We start from the raw sequence: 15,534 nt of genomic DNA, 5'->3' as shown, positions 1-15,534 counted from the left end.
AGCCTTTAGTTAGAATTAATCCACGTCTCACTGCAGGAGACTCATTCCTAGATGTAAATCTCTCTATTTCCTTACTAAAGATTATCCTTCGATTAAAGGTGCTTTTATGTAAAATTCAATTGTCTTAATAGGTGTTAATTTACAGTAAAGCAAGCTTTATTATTTTTTGGCTACCATATAATTATCTTGTTCCCATGCCTTAATAAGTCTTGGCCATGCATTAGAATCTCATTTTCACACCTTAATAAGTTATGGCCACACATTTTTTTTTAGATGATGTCATCTTAGGGGCTAAAGCAATGCCACTACGATCGGGAGATCACTGGTTCGAATCCTGGTCATGCAGCTTGCTCTCAGCTGCCAGAGCCTTGAGAGAGCACACTTGGTCTTGTTCTCTCTGGGTGGGTAGATGGTGCTCTTTTACCTCATCACTCCTAGGGTGATGTGGATCAGCACAAGGCATCTGTGAGCTGATGTATCAGAACCGAGTCGCTGCACTTTCTTCCGAGCTCGCTACTGGTGATGCTACTCGGCAATGATGCATCAGCAGAAGTTCAAAACGACTCAACATGTGAGTAGCTGAATGGGTGGGACAAATGGCCTAGCTAAAATGGGAGAAAATGGAAAAAAATAGAAATAAATGTAAAAAATAAGTGAGCTATTCTTTAAAGAAAGTTAAAACAAAACAAAAAGTAAAGGACCTGTAACAAACCAATCCAGAGGCTTCTTTTCTTAAAATCTCGCAAAATCTGATTCATTCTTCCTGCACTAGTGATTCATTTCTGTACGCATCAGCAGAGGAAGTGCGTGCAGGGTGAACCACGTCCACCGCCAACACTTAACCAACCTCATCGTGCAACGATCATGAACTCATTCTCATATCACAGAAGGGTGCCATTATTTCTTCAAGAAATCACTTTATTTCGTCATCAGTGAAAGTTCTGACTCACAGGCAGCAATAAGAATCGATCCACATTCAGGGTCTCATTATATAAGCAGAAGGCAGAGACAGGAAGACTTTTAGAGAGGAAGGCATGGGTGGTATAGATAACACTATACGAGAGAGAGAGAGAGAGACACACACACACACACACATACCTGATTTAAAGGCTGTCTTCAACATGTAATTAAGGCAATACTGAAGAAGATGAGGTATAATACTTATAACACACAAGAACAAACTAACAAAAAATTATTCTCCTCACAAACAACAAAAAAAGTATAAGTCAAGATTTTGGGTAAAAAGAAAAAAAAAACAATACAGCGCAACCACTACAGTCCAGTATCTCCTGAATTCAGCTCGTTTTTCTCTTAACCATTTATACAAGCAGTTATTGCATAATTTACAGGGCCATTATCTTCATCATCATCATCATCATCATTATCACTGTTATGCAAAAAAACTCCAAAAACATCAATTTTACAGAAAAAAAAGAAAACCAATGTATAAAAGAGCATCTTGCTCTATTCATTGAAATTTGGGCACATTGCAAAGAACAAATATTTCAAAATAAACGATGACAAAAATTAAGTGATGATGCACTGACATCTTAATCATCTTTCAGCCTGTAAGACATTTCAGCCAAAAAAAAGAAAGAAAAACAATGGGACAAAAGATAATTAATCAACAGAAATTTTACGGGAATGAATAATGATTATAATCATAATTGATTTTGAGGGTTTTGTTCATAACAGTGCATCAACTACCATCATATTCTATTTTAGTTTACTGTTTTTTGTTTTTTTGCTACCATCAAAACATCTTTTTGGGATCCTGACTGAAGAGTCCTCTAAAGTTCAGGTCTTGAGACATCAGTTCGTCCTCCACGTTCTCCAGAGCCCACTTGTGCTCAACGATCTCCAGAGCTTCCCATTCACTCTGAAACACACCAGTTTACCCAGTTTAAAACAGGGCTAAATGTTTGACCCTGTTATGACCTTTAGATGTAGGTTTTGATTTGCTGTCTCTCTGTTCTCACTTCTTTCTAGTATCTACAGCATTTCTCACCTTGAAGGCCTTGTTGGGGTCAGGTGGCATAGCCATGGCTGCTCCGGTCATTTGATCTTGCATAATTCTAGACTGGTCCGCAGCTGTAAGTAAGAGAGGGATTTGAGTTTAGAGTCAAAATCTGTTTTATTATGACTAATATTAAACCTGTGATGTACAAGGACGGATTAGGATAGTCCTGGCCCCTGGACAAAATAGCTAAATTAATTTGTGTCTCTGTGCTTCAGATTCATTCAATTTCAGAAACATTAAGTAAGGGCCCGAATCGCACATTTGCATCAAAACGTCTGTTGTGAAATATGGTAGCTTGCCTGGCAATTTGTAGGTCCCTAGAAAGTCAAGGAGCCATGGTCAACTACTTCTATGAAGGTCAAGGGGCCCATAGCAGGGGCTCTCGTAATCAAGGGGCCTCTAAAAAGATGCCCCCCTCTTTCCTAGGACCTCTAAGAAGCCAGAAGTTGAAGTCAGAGCAAGAGCAGTGCCACAAACATTTTTAAAAGCATGGCTAGGGCCCCCAAAAGGCATGGCTAGAGCCTCCAAAAGCATGGCTAGAGCCTCCAAAAGCATGGCTAGGGCCCCCAAAAGCATGGCTAGGGCCCCCAAAAGCATGGCTAGGGCCCCCAAAAGCATGGCTAGAGTCCCCAAAAACATGGCTAGGGCCCCTAAAAGCATGGCTAGAGTCCCCAAAAACATGGCTAGGGCCCCCAAACGCATGGCTAGAGCCCCCAAAAGCATGGCTAGGGCCCCCAAAAGCATGGCTAGGGCCCCCAAAAGCATGGCTAGGGCCCTCAAGAGGCCCTTGGGTCAAAGTCGCTAATATTCATAGAAGCCCTTGGAAATAAAAATATATTGTATTATAAATATTGATAGGCATTGCAAACTTTTTTGGGCCAGGTCCCCCCCAGGCCCCCTGACCTCAAGGCCCCACTGGCCGCTGTCAGTAATCCAGCCATGGTGATGTACTGCTAATGTTACGTTCAAGTTAAAATGACAAGAATGGCTAATCATATATATCTTACTGTGCACAACTGAACCAGCTCCAAATGTCTGCTTAAAACACACACATTCAGATCATAAAATAAACAATAAAAAAAACAATAAAACAGTTCTGCTTACCGTTGTCCTGCCCGAGTATGAGAGAGTACATGCTCCGCAGCCCAAACACATTAAGGAAATACCAAGAGGCTGAACTCACCCTGTAAAAATATATTTTTAACATTTTATTTTTAAATAATAATCAAAAGAAGTGTCTAATCTCATTTTCTCTTAATCGCTTTCATAATCTGAAATCATTGCCAGAAAAATTTGCATGACTCAATATATACGCCAAAACCTTGTATCTCCAATAAGGGAATTTTAAAAAAGAAAGTAGAAACATTATTAGCTTTCAATGAAAGTCAATGTACAAACAACTAAATGGAGATACGTTATTTTTTTTCGTGACCTTAACACTATAGTAATATAGGAGTTTAAATATTATACCAGGACGCATCCAGCGACAGCAGTTCAATCCCTCTCTGCAGCATCGGTTTAAACCTCAGAGTCAGTGGAAAGGGAACCTTAGCTGTGGGTGGAAAAAGCAACAAAATACTTTAAGACTATTTCCACAATCAAGAATCAAGACTTTCAATATAAAGATCTTTATTCTCAAAGTCCTCCTGATAAAACGCTACTTTAGCAGATCAGTGAATTTTATTTGAAAGAGTCATAAAAACTGCAAAGTTTCAAGAAATTACTTTTTTAAAAACCCAGCTTTTCCTCTCTCTGTTAGCATATGTCTCTCTAAATGGAGGGAAACACTGATTATGCTGTATGGATTGACTGTACCTCAAAGAGAGAAAGAAAAAACAAAAATTACACTACTCCTTACAGATTTTAAATCTAAACAGAGCATTATTATGTAATAAATGATAAAATACAATTTATTCATATGTAGAAATCTGAAATCATGCTATCTGCAGATGCTGTAGTTTTAAAATTTACATGATTAATTATATAGGGAATAATGTATGAGATTTAGACAAGAAAACATGCATTTGATGTGATGTGAGAGTTTAAATAAGGAAAAATAGGAGTTATCAGACAAAAACGTAAACGTGTGGACGAGGGCTTTGTGTCTACCCTCCTCTCAACCCACCTCAGCCTCAACAGAAGCAGCTAATTTACAAACCCCTCTAAGACGATTTAGACCTGGAAACCCTCGAAAATGTGCTGGGCAGAAGGTACTCCAGCTCCAGGGTTTAAAACAACTCTTTGAGAGTCTTAGGAGACTCAGGATGACCAACTTGTACTCACTAGTGACAAACCCAGAGAAAGCCCAGTTGATCCAGCCACCGATTACAATCATTGGCAGCACGTTGGTGAGATTTCCTTTCATCATGTCAGTCAACATGCTGGTATCTGGAAATAGAATTCAGAAAATGTAAAAAGATCTTTTCCCACCAAAAGTGATTCTGTTTTAATTCACAGCACCCAATCAATGTTTACATCATCAGCGCTTACCAGTCATAGGATTTTTGGGCACCACTTTCCTCTTGACCTTCTTGAAGAAACCCGTTTCAGCATCGTTAAAGTAATGTTTCCTCATGGCAAATGACTGGAAATCAAACAGAGATTAACAATGAGCAACAGAGGATAAACTTTCCAGATCCAGCTGCTGAAACTGGGCCCAGAATCTGCCTGTTAAAAACTGGATATGATAATCTACTTAAAGTTGCTTCATCTTATAGAAAAAGATTACCTGTTTAGGGATGTACTTTCCATTCTCTCTGAGAACGCGGCTGCGTATCAACACCTGGCTAAAAAACACATTATAACATTAAAAAATAAATTAATGAATGCATGATTCAGTACAGAGTACAGAAAAATGTCATTATAATTAGTTATTATATCATAACTGAGTAAACAGAATAGAGTTAGTTCAGCACTGTCTAAATAAGCTAGTTTTGTATAATTTTATCAATTTTACCCAGTCATAACTAAGTAAATTATCTACATAAAATAGTTTGGGTCGTTTTTGATAAATTTTACCCATTTGCAACTGCTAGTTGTGGGTCATTTGATTAATTTTACTCAGTCATAACTAAGTAACATAACAGTGTAAATAAGCTAGTTTTAGATAATTTTATTAAAATTTCCAGTCATTACTGAGTAAACAGAGTAAAGCTAGTTTAGCACTGTCTAAATAAGCTAGTTTTGGGTACTTTTATTAACTTTACCCATAACTAATTAAACAGTGTAAATAAACTAGTTTTGATTAACTTTACCCAGTATTAACTGAGTAAACAATCTAAATTATATAGTTTGGGGAAATTTGATCAATCATACCCAGTCATAACTGAGTAAACAGTGTAAATAAACTATTTTGGGGAAATTTAATTTCTTATACCCAGTCATAACTGAGTAAACAGTAAAGCTAGTTCAGTACTGTCTAAATAAGCTAGTTTTGGGCCGTTTGATTTTCACCTAGTCAAAAATGAGTTGATAATTTAATAAGCTAGTTTTGGGTCACTTGAACAATTTTACCCACTCATAACTGGGTAAACAGTGTAATTGAGCTAGTTTGGGGTGATTTGATCAATTTTATCCAGTCATAACTGAGTAAACAGAGTAGATAAGCTAGTTGTGGGTTTGGGTTTGAGTCAGAGGTCCTCTCACCTGTCAGAGACTTGCTCCAGGTCCACTTTCTTATCACTCTGTAAAAGCTGAGTGACATAATGACGCAGAACTCCAACAAAAAACGTGATAAAGACAATGGGCAGAACTACCCACAGACGAATACTGGAGTCCAGCAGCAGCTCGGGTCCAGCCATGTTTGGAGAAAAGTTAATATTAGCTATCTAAGCTAACCAACCTAAACTTTTAAACTCGGGTCAAGTTAGCATATAGCATTTATTCTACCTCTAATTTAAATTACTGTACAGTACTAATAATATAAATAGTGACTATGCCTTATAAATACAACTTGAAAACTAAAGAAGCCCCGTGAGCCTCATTGTTGAGCTATTGAGCTACTTAGCTAATGTTAATTATGGTCTAGGACACGACTTCGCTACCTTAGCTAGGCTACAGTGCTAAGCTAACTCTGTACTCTGCAGGAGACGCAGCATGGCACGGCCAGAGAACGTATAGAGCGGAGAATACCCACTTAAAAATCTACTGCGTGTTTGTTCAACCACTAGAGGGCGCTCCACAGTGAGTCCAAAATGAATGGACTCATATGGAGCAATTGAGCAAAATCAGTTTAAAAATAAATTTATAAATGTTTGATATTGTTTACACTGAAATAAATACTAATTGGCTCGACCCAGAATATATTAAACGTTTCAGTACCGCAGATATCCAGTCAAAACTCCAGTATACGCCTTTTAAACGTGCTCAGTTTGACTCCACTATGACCAACATCTCTTACCAACCAATCAGCACACAGTAGTTAGCAGCATTGCTAGCGAATCTGTTGTCCAAAACCTGTTTGCTGTAGAAAAAGGAAACATACAGGCATATTTTCTTTACATTTTTAGAAATTATTTAATCCAATTTATAAAATTAAAGGAATGTCAAGAATTAGTGAATAGTAACTATTTTTTTTTTTTTTTTTAGTTTTAGTTTTTAGCTGTTAGCCCTATTCACATCCATTCATTTTGGACTCAATCTTCTAAATAAATAAATATAATAATAGATGTGAAATATAGATAATCGTTTAAATATCAGAGCAATATGCGACCAATTGCTATTAATATGCTATTAATATGATGTTATGTTTTATGTATTTTTTAAAATTTAAACTAAACAAAAATGTAAGCTAACGGTAACGAAAGAAGCTTAATGATTTGGGTCTGATTATTATTTTAAAAATGAACTTTTGTATATCTTTAAACACAAAAATATTTTTTTCTATAATACAATAATTTGTATTTTCTGTATGAAACATAAAGGAAAACGTGAATACATTTGCTAAGCTACAATTTAAACAACTGAATAAATAAAGCCTGAGCTCTTAGTTATTAAATTATTTAAAATGTGTTTAAAATTTCTAACAAATTGGAAATATCGTTTTGTTTTTTTATAAAGTAAATATATTAACGTTATTTAAATATGAACACCTGTATTATTAAAAGTATTATTAATAGTATTTATTTATTATTATAATATACCAATCAAAACGTGTAGCATATATTTTCTATTTATATTCTGAATTTTTAAATCAGTTTTAAAAAAATATAATAATAATTAATTTAAGTTCCTCTCGTTTCCTGCTGCGTGTCATGGCTATTTCCGGTATCTTGTAAACAACCGCTTTACTCTCACATGGCGCAGGATTACGCGAGGCAGATCAGTAATTATTAGATATTTACTCGCAGGAAAAGTGTTAATATCTCAGCGTGTGTGTTTTATGAAGCTAGTTAACCTGTCAGTCCTGAAATAACTGCTAGCTAACTAGCCTAGCTAGCCTGTTAGCAGGTTCTCAGCTGTCAGCTTCATTCTGCAGCTCAGGAGAAGAAAAACCTGAATTTCGGTGTTTTAATGAGGTTATTCTAGATCCAGCTTGTTTTTTTACCGTGCCACGTGGAAACTGCAGCTGTAACTAAATTAGCAGGATGACTTCTGGTAATCTCAACATCGACGACAAAGTCCTGCAGTATGAAGCTTTTATCAGTGACGTTCTGAAGAGAGATTTACAGTGAGTAGCTGTACACTGACATGAGAAATTTGTTTATTTAGCCTTTATATACATCACACTGTGTTGTGCAGATGTTTCAGGCACCTTGGTACCTTATTGGTGCTGAAAACTTGTGGATTCTTATTTATTTATCCTGTACAACAGAGAAAACTGTTTCATCAGAACATTTGTGACTACACTTGAAGATAATTTTAAAGTTCTTTAAAATTGTTCCTTTTAAATTGCCTGACCTTCATTTTTCTTAAACATTTGTCTTTATTTTATTGAGTAGTTCTTGCTTCTCATAATATGAATTAGAACATTACTCAAATAGGGCTAATCAATGTATACCTATTCTACCGCTTCACAACTTTACAACTGATTCTTTCAAACACATTATTCAATTAATTAACAAGAAATTAAATGAATTAACTTTTAATAAACTAATTTAATGTCATCTGCTGGTGTTGGTCCACTGTGTTACATCAGGTTCAAAGTCAGTGCACTGTTATCCCGGAAGATCTTACAGCGGATTTCATTATCCAGCAGGACTTGGCACGCTGCCCACTCTGCCAAAAGGACCAGTTGGTCTATTCTAATTTTATAGACTGAATTTGAAGTTTTCATTGGCTGTAAGCCATATTAATCAACAATAATATAAATAAAAGCCTAAAATAGATCAATCAGTGGACTGCACTCTCCTGGATTGCATGTCTTCTGCAGACTGTTTGTAGGCTTTCTTTTGCTTCAGTTTTAGAAGATGGCTATCCAGACTGAGTTAATATAGTATGAATCCGATGGTCTGAGCAATGACAGGCTCCAATGTCTTCATCCACTGCAGCAATGCTGGCAGCACTTATGTGTCATTTTTTAAGCAAACATCCGGATATGGCTTATATAAAATTTGAACCTGTCCTGTTAAACCGCTGTATGAACTTGGCCACTGTGCTGTAGCTCAGTTTTAGTATGCTAGCATATGGCCATCTTTGTGTAGAGCAACAATTCAGTTTCTCACATCCTCAGAGAGTTCTTTATTATGAGGTGCCATGTTAAATATTCATTTGCCATTATAAGAGAACCCCACATTTAACACTCATGCTCCCCATTCACACCTGGCCAGATAAGATGCTTTTTAATTCTAATGTTTTGTACTGCATTATATTTATATATATATAATGTAACTGTGCTTGTTTTATCTAGGACAGTGTTGGAACAGAGAGATGGAGTGTATGATAAAATATCACAGTATCTCCAGCTGAAGAATACAATCAAAAGTATTCAGGTACACTTTATTGTATTTTATTTGTTTCTAGTTTCACTGCCTCTCAACTGCATTCAAATCTGTACTCTCATGTAAAAATGACCAAAAAACAGAATACCGGTATTAACATATTCCAGTAAGATGAGCATCTAAAAGTAGGCCACCGTGTTAAAACCACTCCCATAGCCTAAAGGAAGATACACACACCTAACAACCTCACTGTGCATGTTTTTCTCAGGATTGGTTTTAGTTACAGGATCAGATTCGTTTTTTCCTGATTCATTCATGCATTTTCTGCTGATACTGACCTACTGATATTATGTATCTGCTCCATAGCTTTTGTAAACTGAGCAAAAAGGAGCACTTGCACTTTGCAGTTCAATAATTATAGACTGTAATCCTGTGGTTCTGTCTATCTGCATACTGCATTGCCAAGATAGCAATGAACATCTGACTGATGACTATTGTCTAGGTTGTTTTTAGTTCGTGGCACACCTGTGTTTTCTGTTGCTAAGATAGCAATAAACGAGAAATGTACCTGAACACACCTGAGGTACATTTACCTGCTTTGTCATGGTCTTGAATTGGGGTGTGCCAAATTGCATCGTCGCAATAATATTGCCAATGGTTTTGAATATCATGATCGATATTATATCTTGAAATATTGTGCCATATCACACACCCCTAATTATCACATCAGGGTACTTTTTTTTTAACTGTTTTTAGCAAAAACAATTTCAAAAATCACACTGAGCTCATTTCCCATTATATATCTCAGTTAGGGGTGTGCCATATCATATTGTATGCAATAATAAAATTACATTTTCATTTTGTTGCAGTAGTGTTTTCTTAAAATTATTATTTTTTAATTCCTTGTTTTGTCATATCGCCAAGAGTATCGATATTGTAAAATATTGTGATATTATTTTAGGGCCATATCGCCCATCCCTAGTCCTGAACATTGGAGAACAGGGTAATTTGAGGCATAGTAAAGTATAAAAAGAAACAGTGTCAAAGTGCTCCTATAGTCCCAGTGAACCTGATAACATGCACATTAAGTGAAATACAAAGAACTTGTATTATCATTAAGGCAGATTGCTGTATGTTCTCACCACTTCTGACTCTGTAGCCTTTCTTACCTTTCAGGAAGCTGACAGCAAAGAGCTTAAGACAGATGTAGACCTTGGCTGTAATTTCTATGTTCAAGCTCAAGTGTGAGTGTGGTTTCTTTGGTTTCTCTCGCTCTCAGCGCTCTCTGCCGTGTGCATCTCCATGCCTGACTGATGTGGATTTCTTTCTGTTTCAGACCGGACACTTCTAAAATCTTTGTTGCAGTTGGGTATGGGTTTTTTGTTGAGTTCACACTCTCTGAAGCGCTGAAGTTCATAGAAAAGAAGACCAAACAGCTTACAGAGTGAGACATGCTTACACACACACACACACACACACACACACACACATATATATGCAGTTTATATGTTGTTTAACCCAGATATAGAAAACATATGCACAGTCAAAGTCAAACCACTAAGCCAGTGAAGCCTTTAACATAAAAAATTGGTTTGTATACTGCATGCACAATTTCCAGTCATGCCTCAGTATCAAAAAAAAAAAACAGCCAAGTGTCACTTTAATACAGGAACTATTTATTGGAACATTACAATTATTTATAGGAACATTATAATCAATTATTACATTAGTGAGTTATCATACAATATATGGACATAATAACCTTAATAATTATTGCTTACCTCAATATCTCCTTTTATGTTTTTTCTTATTATCCATTAACATGAATAAGACAATATGATAATTTTGTAAAAAAAAAAAAAAAAAAAAAAGAAGTTAAATTTTATTTATTCAGGATATTTTCAAATACTAGCATTTTAATTCCAATGTCTGAATGTATTTTTTATATAAAGTTGATCACATTTGAAAAGGATGCATTTCTAATATTATGCTATTATATTATCATTATATTGGTAGCATAAAATCTCTTTAAAAAAAAGCTCTTAAAATGACAATAATATTGTTTACCGCAAAAACATTCTGGACAGAAAGATTGATTGTGACAGGACTATGATCATCACTACACCACAGATCATTTACAAAAAAAAAAATTTATGTGATATTTTTATGGTATCACTTAAACTCTTGTGTGCTCGTCACATCGGCACAGTAGTCACAGTAGTTTGAAATGATAAATCTATTACAAATTACATTTGATGAAGTTTTTAGTAATGTGGCACTAAATCTCTGAGTCTCTGGAACATGTAGAGGAATAATTGTTTTGTTATTAATGCTTGAAATTTGTCAGTAATGTAATTCAGAGTGTTATTTGGCTCTTTTAGGTACACAGAGGTTCTTACCAAAGATGCAGCAAAAATTAAGGCCAACATCCGCCTGGTTTTAGAGGTAAACATTCTTTTATTCGTGATGCATTCTTTTTTTAAACTATTTTAGTAAAGATTGAGCTTTTTTGCAGTGAAGTAAGTGTGCTCTTTCTCATCTACAGGGTTTAAGAGAGTTACAGGGTTTGACGGATCTTCCTGAGACCAGAAGGAGAGAGGTGTTTTAACTACAGCTTAATTTTGCAGTTGGAAACCCGGTCTCATACTCCAGGCTTTCTTTGAGACATTATGTATAACTGGGATGGGTTTCAGGCTTCATATAATGTAACTATTGTATAAAATGACATAATTCAATAAGACATGGTTTCTTAAAAGGATGTACTGTTAATGAAGTGAAATGGACTCAATAAAATGCATCTTATTTTCAATAGAGCTGTGCACTGTAATGGTTTTTAATGATGGTGCCGAAGACAGTGACTAATGTCTTCTTGCAAATGTGTGACTCATGCCTCCTCGCTCTTTAAGCAGTCACTAGATTGTTTGTTTGCAATTCATGAGTTTCATTGGTCATAGCGGTTCCAAAAGCTTTGATCATTAATCACTGCAGTATGTCTTTGTTTTCTGTGAGAACACTTGTTGTCGGTTAATCAACATGTTCTATTACAAGGGATGAGAGGTTTATCACAGTTATTTGGTGATGTCAATACATGCATATTTACTGTATATCTATGTATAAAACGGTAAGACTCCCAAAAATGGATATGAAATAACTACTGCAAACATTTACTTACAAGACAGTCTTATTAAGTGATGTAAATAAGCAATGCAAAGTGGCTTAAATGGATTTAAAATGCATAATTTTATTCAGTATGAGCCATTGTTGAGTATGGTAAAACCTGACGAGTTAAGTTTTACTAACTTACAATTTTTGAACTTAAAGGGGCACTAAACCCCCTGATTTTTGCTGAATCCACCCTCAGTAGGTAGGGTCACTGGATGATGAATGGGTTTAGAGGTGGGGCAGAAGGAAGAGCTGATTAAGCAGTGCGCCAGAAATAGAGGTAAGACCCAAATGGTTGGATGTCATTAACCATTCCCTTAACTTGCAGCAAAAACATAATCCAGGATTGAAATATTAAACCTGGATAAAGTTGGGACTGGGGCTGAGTCCTGTACTGATACGAGATTTCTGTTACCACATAGGGGAAGCTAGCTTAGAGGAAATTACTATTCATTCATGGTGAGTGTGTGTATGTGGGAGGGGGGGGGGGGGGGGGGGGGTTGTCGTGGGTGCACATCCTGATTCCAGGAGCCAATGGAAAATGTGTTTTCCTTATCAGGGTTGCACTTCCCTATTGTTCACCATATTTCATTTAAATGACTCACTGATCACTGCGGTCAGTGGAGCTTAACAAAATCAACTTAAAATACGCCAAAAAGTAGATTTTAAAACAAATGGACAGTGTGTATCCCAACTGTTATATTTTGAGTTAGTTTGACTTAATCGTCTTAAGTGGTCCCAAATATCTGCAGTATTTAAGTTGTGTTAATTAATTCAGTAAGTATGGCAGTTACAGAAATTGGATAATGAAACTGAAACACCTGTCATTTTAGTGTGGGATTTTAGGTTTCATGGCTAAATTGGAGCAACCTGATGGTCAATCTTCATTAATTGCACATTGCACCAGTAAGAGCAGAGTGTGAAGGTTCAATTAGCAGGGTAAGAGCACAGTTCTGCTCTAAATATTGCAATGCACACAACATTATGTGTGACATACCAGAGTTGAAAAGAGGACAAATTGTTGGTGCACGTCTTGCTGGAGCATCTGTGACCAAGACATCAAGTCTTTGTGATGCATCAAGAGCCACGGTATCCAGGGTAACGTCAGCATACCACCAAGAAGGACGAACCACATCCAACAGGATTAACTGTGGACGCTGTAAGAGGAAGTTGTCTGAAAATGATGTTCGGGTGCTAAGCCGGATTGTATCCGAAAAACATAAAACCACGGCTGAACAAATCACGGCAGAATTCAATGTGCACCTCAACTCTCCTGTTTCCACCAGAACTGTCTGTCGGGACAGTTTCATTGTCCAACCCCTGTATATTTTAAAGTGTGGTTGGTATAGTATAAATCATACTGCATGTCCTGTGGCAGCCTAGAAATCACACCACATAATACTTTAGTCGAGACAAAACTCCAAACACTCTGGGTTAGAGCACCAGATGCTATGCCATGGCCAACTCCATTGCCAGAACTATCCCTTATTAAAATTTCATGGGATGCTACTGGACATGCCATCAACACTCCACCCCTACCGAAAAATCTGCAGGAACTATAAGAGAATATTCAAACTGCATAGGATGAATTATTGCAGGACACCACTAGGAACCTCTACAACTCCATGCTGAGACGTCGGCATGTTGTATTACATGTGTTATACGCTACTGCTGTGTATGTAGCTCAAAAATCTGCCTAAATATTTTATAGTTTTTTGTTCCTGGTAAATCTCCCTCCTTATAGCATTGAAATCTGACACTTCCAAATACTAGGTGATGCACATTTTAGTGTCTGTAGACTGAATTGAAGGTGGCACTATGTTTGGTTTTGGTCTTGTGTGGGTTCAGGTGGAGTAATAAAATGGTTATTACACTGCATTTGGAACACTACCTTTGTCCAACTGTTTATTTACCCAGAAAAAAAAGAGTTTGTGATTTTGCTGCAGTTCTTTGGGTTTAATATGGCCAGCTTGGAACAATGTGCCAGTCATCTTAGTTTCTGTTCAGTGCAGTGGTGCAACAGATTAGTCACTGTCCATAAATGAAAGTAGCAGTCACGTGTAGTGATTATAATATAGTATATAGTCAGTCCGGCTACACATGCTTATTAATTCTGCTCTGTGTAAATTTAGGCCCTCCCCAAGAGACAACTAAAATCATGCTGAATCATTGCTGTTCTTATAAACGACCTGCTCGCACATCTTCACAGCGTAAAAGAGCAGGTCAGTTCCTGAGTACTGAGAAGTGAAGAAGCGATGCACCGTTAAAATACCAATCAGCCAATCAAGTCATATCGCACCTGGCTCTTAAAGGAAATGGCAAGAAACACAATGAAACTGTCCTTTGACTGCGTTTTGAGCCACACAAAGCATACTTTTGCCATTGTTACAATAGCAAAGACATACTGACATGCACTAAATCAAGCTGCACAGTGCACGATTTACAGATTGTCCATAGATCCCCAAAATAGAGTGAGCCCAAGATGCAAAATGCTAGAGGCCAGGACAAACCGCTCAGTTTAAAGCCACCCTTCAAATATTCCAGTCTTTTTTTTATGCATAAAGTCGTATAACAATGTGTTGAAACAATTCACAGTTTGTAAGTTTGGAGCAGGATATCGGCTATGCTAACAGCTGGTTTCAGCAGATGTGAAGCCACAGTGCTAACAGATGCAGCAGCCAGGCTTAGAAAGTTTGGAGCAGGTTAGCTGTGATGCTAACAGCCAGCTATGGCAGGGTTCGAGTGGACCAGTATCATCTCGATAGGATATATAAAAATCCATATCTATAAGCAGAGTAAAATTTGCACAATTGTATTTCCTATGAACAAAATATCACAGGCATTTTATATCTGCTTATTACAATTAATTAGACTTTTTTCTAATTTCTTGTCAGTTTTTTCAATATTGCTCAGCCCTAATACGTGTGGTCCAGCAGATTAACGTGATGTTATTTGCCATCAGCAGCTGTAGTCTGGCAATATATATGACACTAAAAAACGAATCATTAATTAACTATTCACAATTACAATAAAAATATAAAATATTCAAGGTTAAATAGTAAGATGTAAACAAGCCATTCAGAGTGTTCTGGTGTGAAATGCGTCAGAATGAGTCAGAACCGCTCAGACTGCTGCTGAGTGAAAACGGACATCTGAACATTTGAATGCATCTAACAGCTCTAGAAGGGCTTCATTAAATGATTATGGATATGTCTGTTATGTATGGACGCATGAGATACTGCTTCACAATAGCTTTATGAGCACTTCATAAACCTTTGTAAAGTAAAGTTGTAAAGTAAATAAAATAAATTAGGGACCAGTGCAATTTTTAAACACTTGAATTTTGCTTTCTATCAGGAGTTTGGTTTTGCTTACCTAAATAAAAAAATCATGTCAAATTTTTTGACGAATAAGTGAAATTAACCCTTTATTTTTGGCTCAACTGTTTGGTAATTTTTAGGTCACTATCTCATT

At 36.5% G+C, this 15,534-nt stretch overlaps 2 protein-coding genes across 3 annotated transcripts; one reads left to right on the top strand and one right to left on the bottom strand.

Annotated features, from left to right (window-relative positions):
• Window positions 1-892: 892 nt before the first annotated feature.
• On the bottom strand, window positions 893-6,115 carry zgc:86609 (TMCO1/EMC3 family protein). Its single transcript, XM_007245847.4, has 8 exons — window positions 5,666-6,115; window positions 4,749-4,806; window positions 4,511-4,604; window positions 4,304-4,408; window positions 3,491-3,572; window positions 3,125-3,204; window positions 2,009-2,091; window positions 893-1,879 (listed from the first exon to the last, which is right to left on the bottom strand). Exons 1-8 carry the CDS (start codon window positions 5,818-5,820, stop codon window positions 1,754-1,756), a joined length of 783 nt encoding a protein of 260 aa, XP_007245909.1. The 5' UTR covers window positions 5,821-6,115; the 3' UTR covers window positions 893-1,753.
• A 1,150-nt stretch (window positions 6,116-7,265) lies between these two features.
• On the top strand, window positions 7,266-11,709 carry uxt (ubiquitously-expressed, prefoldin-like chaperone). Of its 2 annotated transcripts, XM_049486155.1 has the most exons (7): window positions 7,266-7,688; window positions 8,868-8,949; window positions 10,075-10,142; window positions 10,235-10,342; window positions 11,280-11,343; window positions 11,444-11,533; window positions 11,594-11,709. In XM_049486155.1, exons 1-6 carry the CDS (start codon window positions 7,606-7,608, stop codon window positions 11,504-11,506), a joined length of 468 nt encoding a protein of 155 aa, XP_049342112.1. In that variant the 5' UTR covers window positions 7,266-7,605; the 3' UTR covers window positions 11,507-11,533; window positions 11,594-11,709. The 2 variants fall into 2 exon arrangements, with proteins under 2 accessions (XP_049342112.1, XP_007245908.1); XM_007245846.4 differs by having other exon boundaries at window positions 11,444-11,709.
• The last annotated feature ends 3,825 nt before the right edge of the window (window positions 11,710-15,534 follow it).

The sequence above is a fragment of the Astyanax mexicanus genome, chromosome 12 (assembly GCF_023375975.1).
Source record: "Astyanax mexicanus isolate ESR-SI-001 chromosome 12, AstMex3_surface, whole genome shotgun sequence".
NCBI classification, from domain to species: domain Eukaryota; kingdom Metazoa; phylum Chordata; class Actinopteri; order Characiformes; family Acestrorhamphidae; genus Astyanax; species Astyanax mexicanus.
This window is presented reverse-complemented; position numbering and strand designations above follow the sequence as displayed.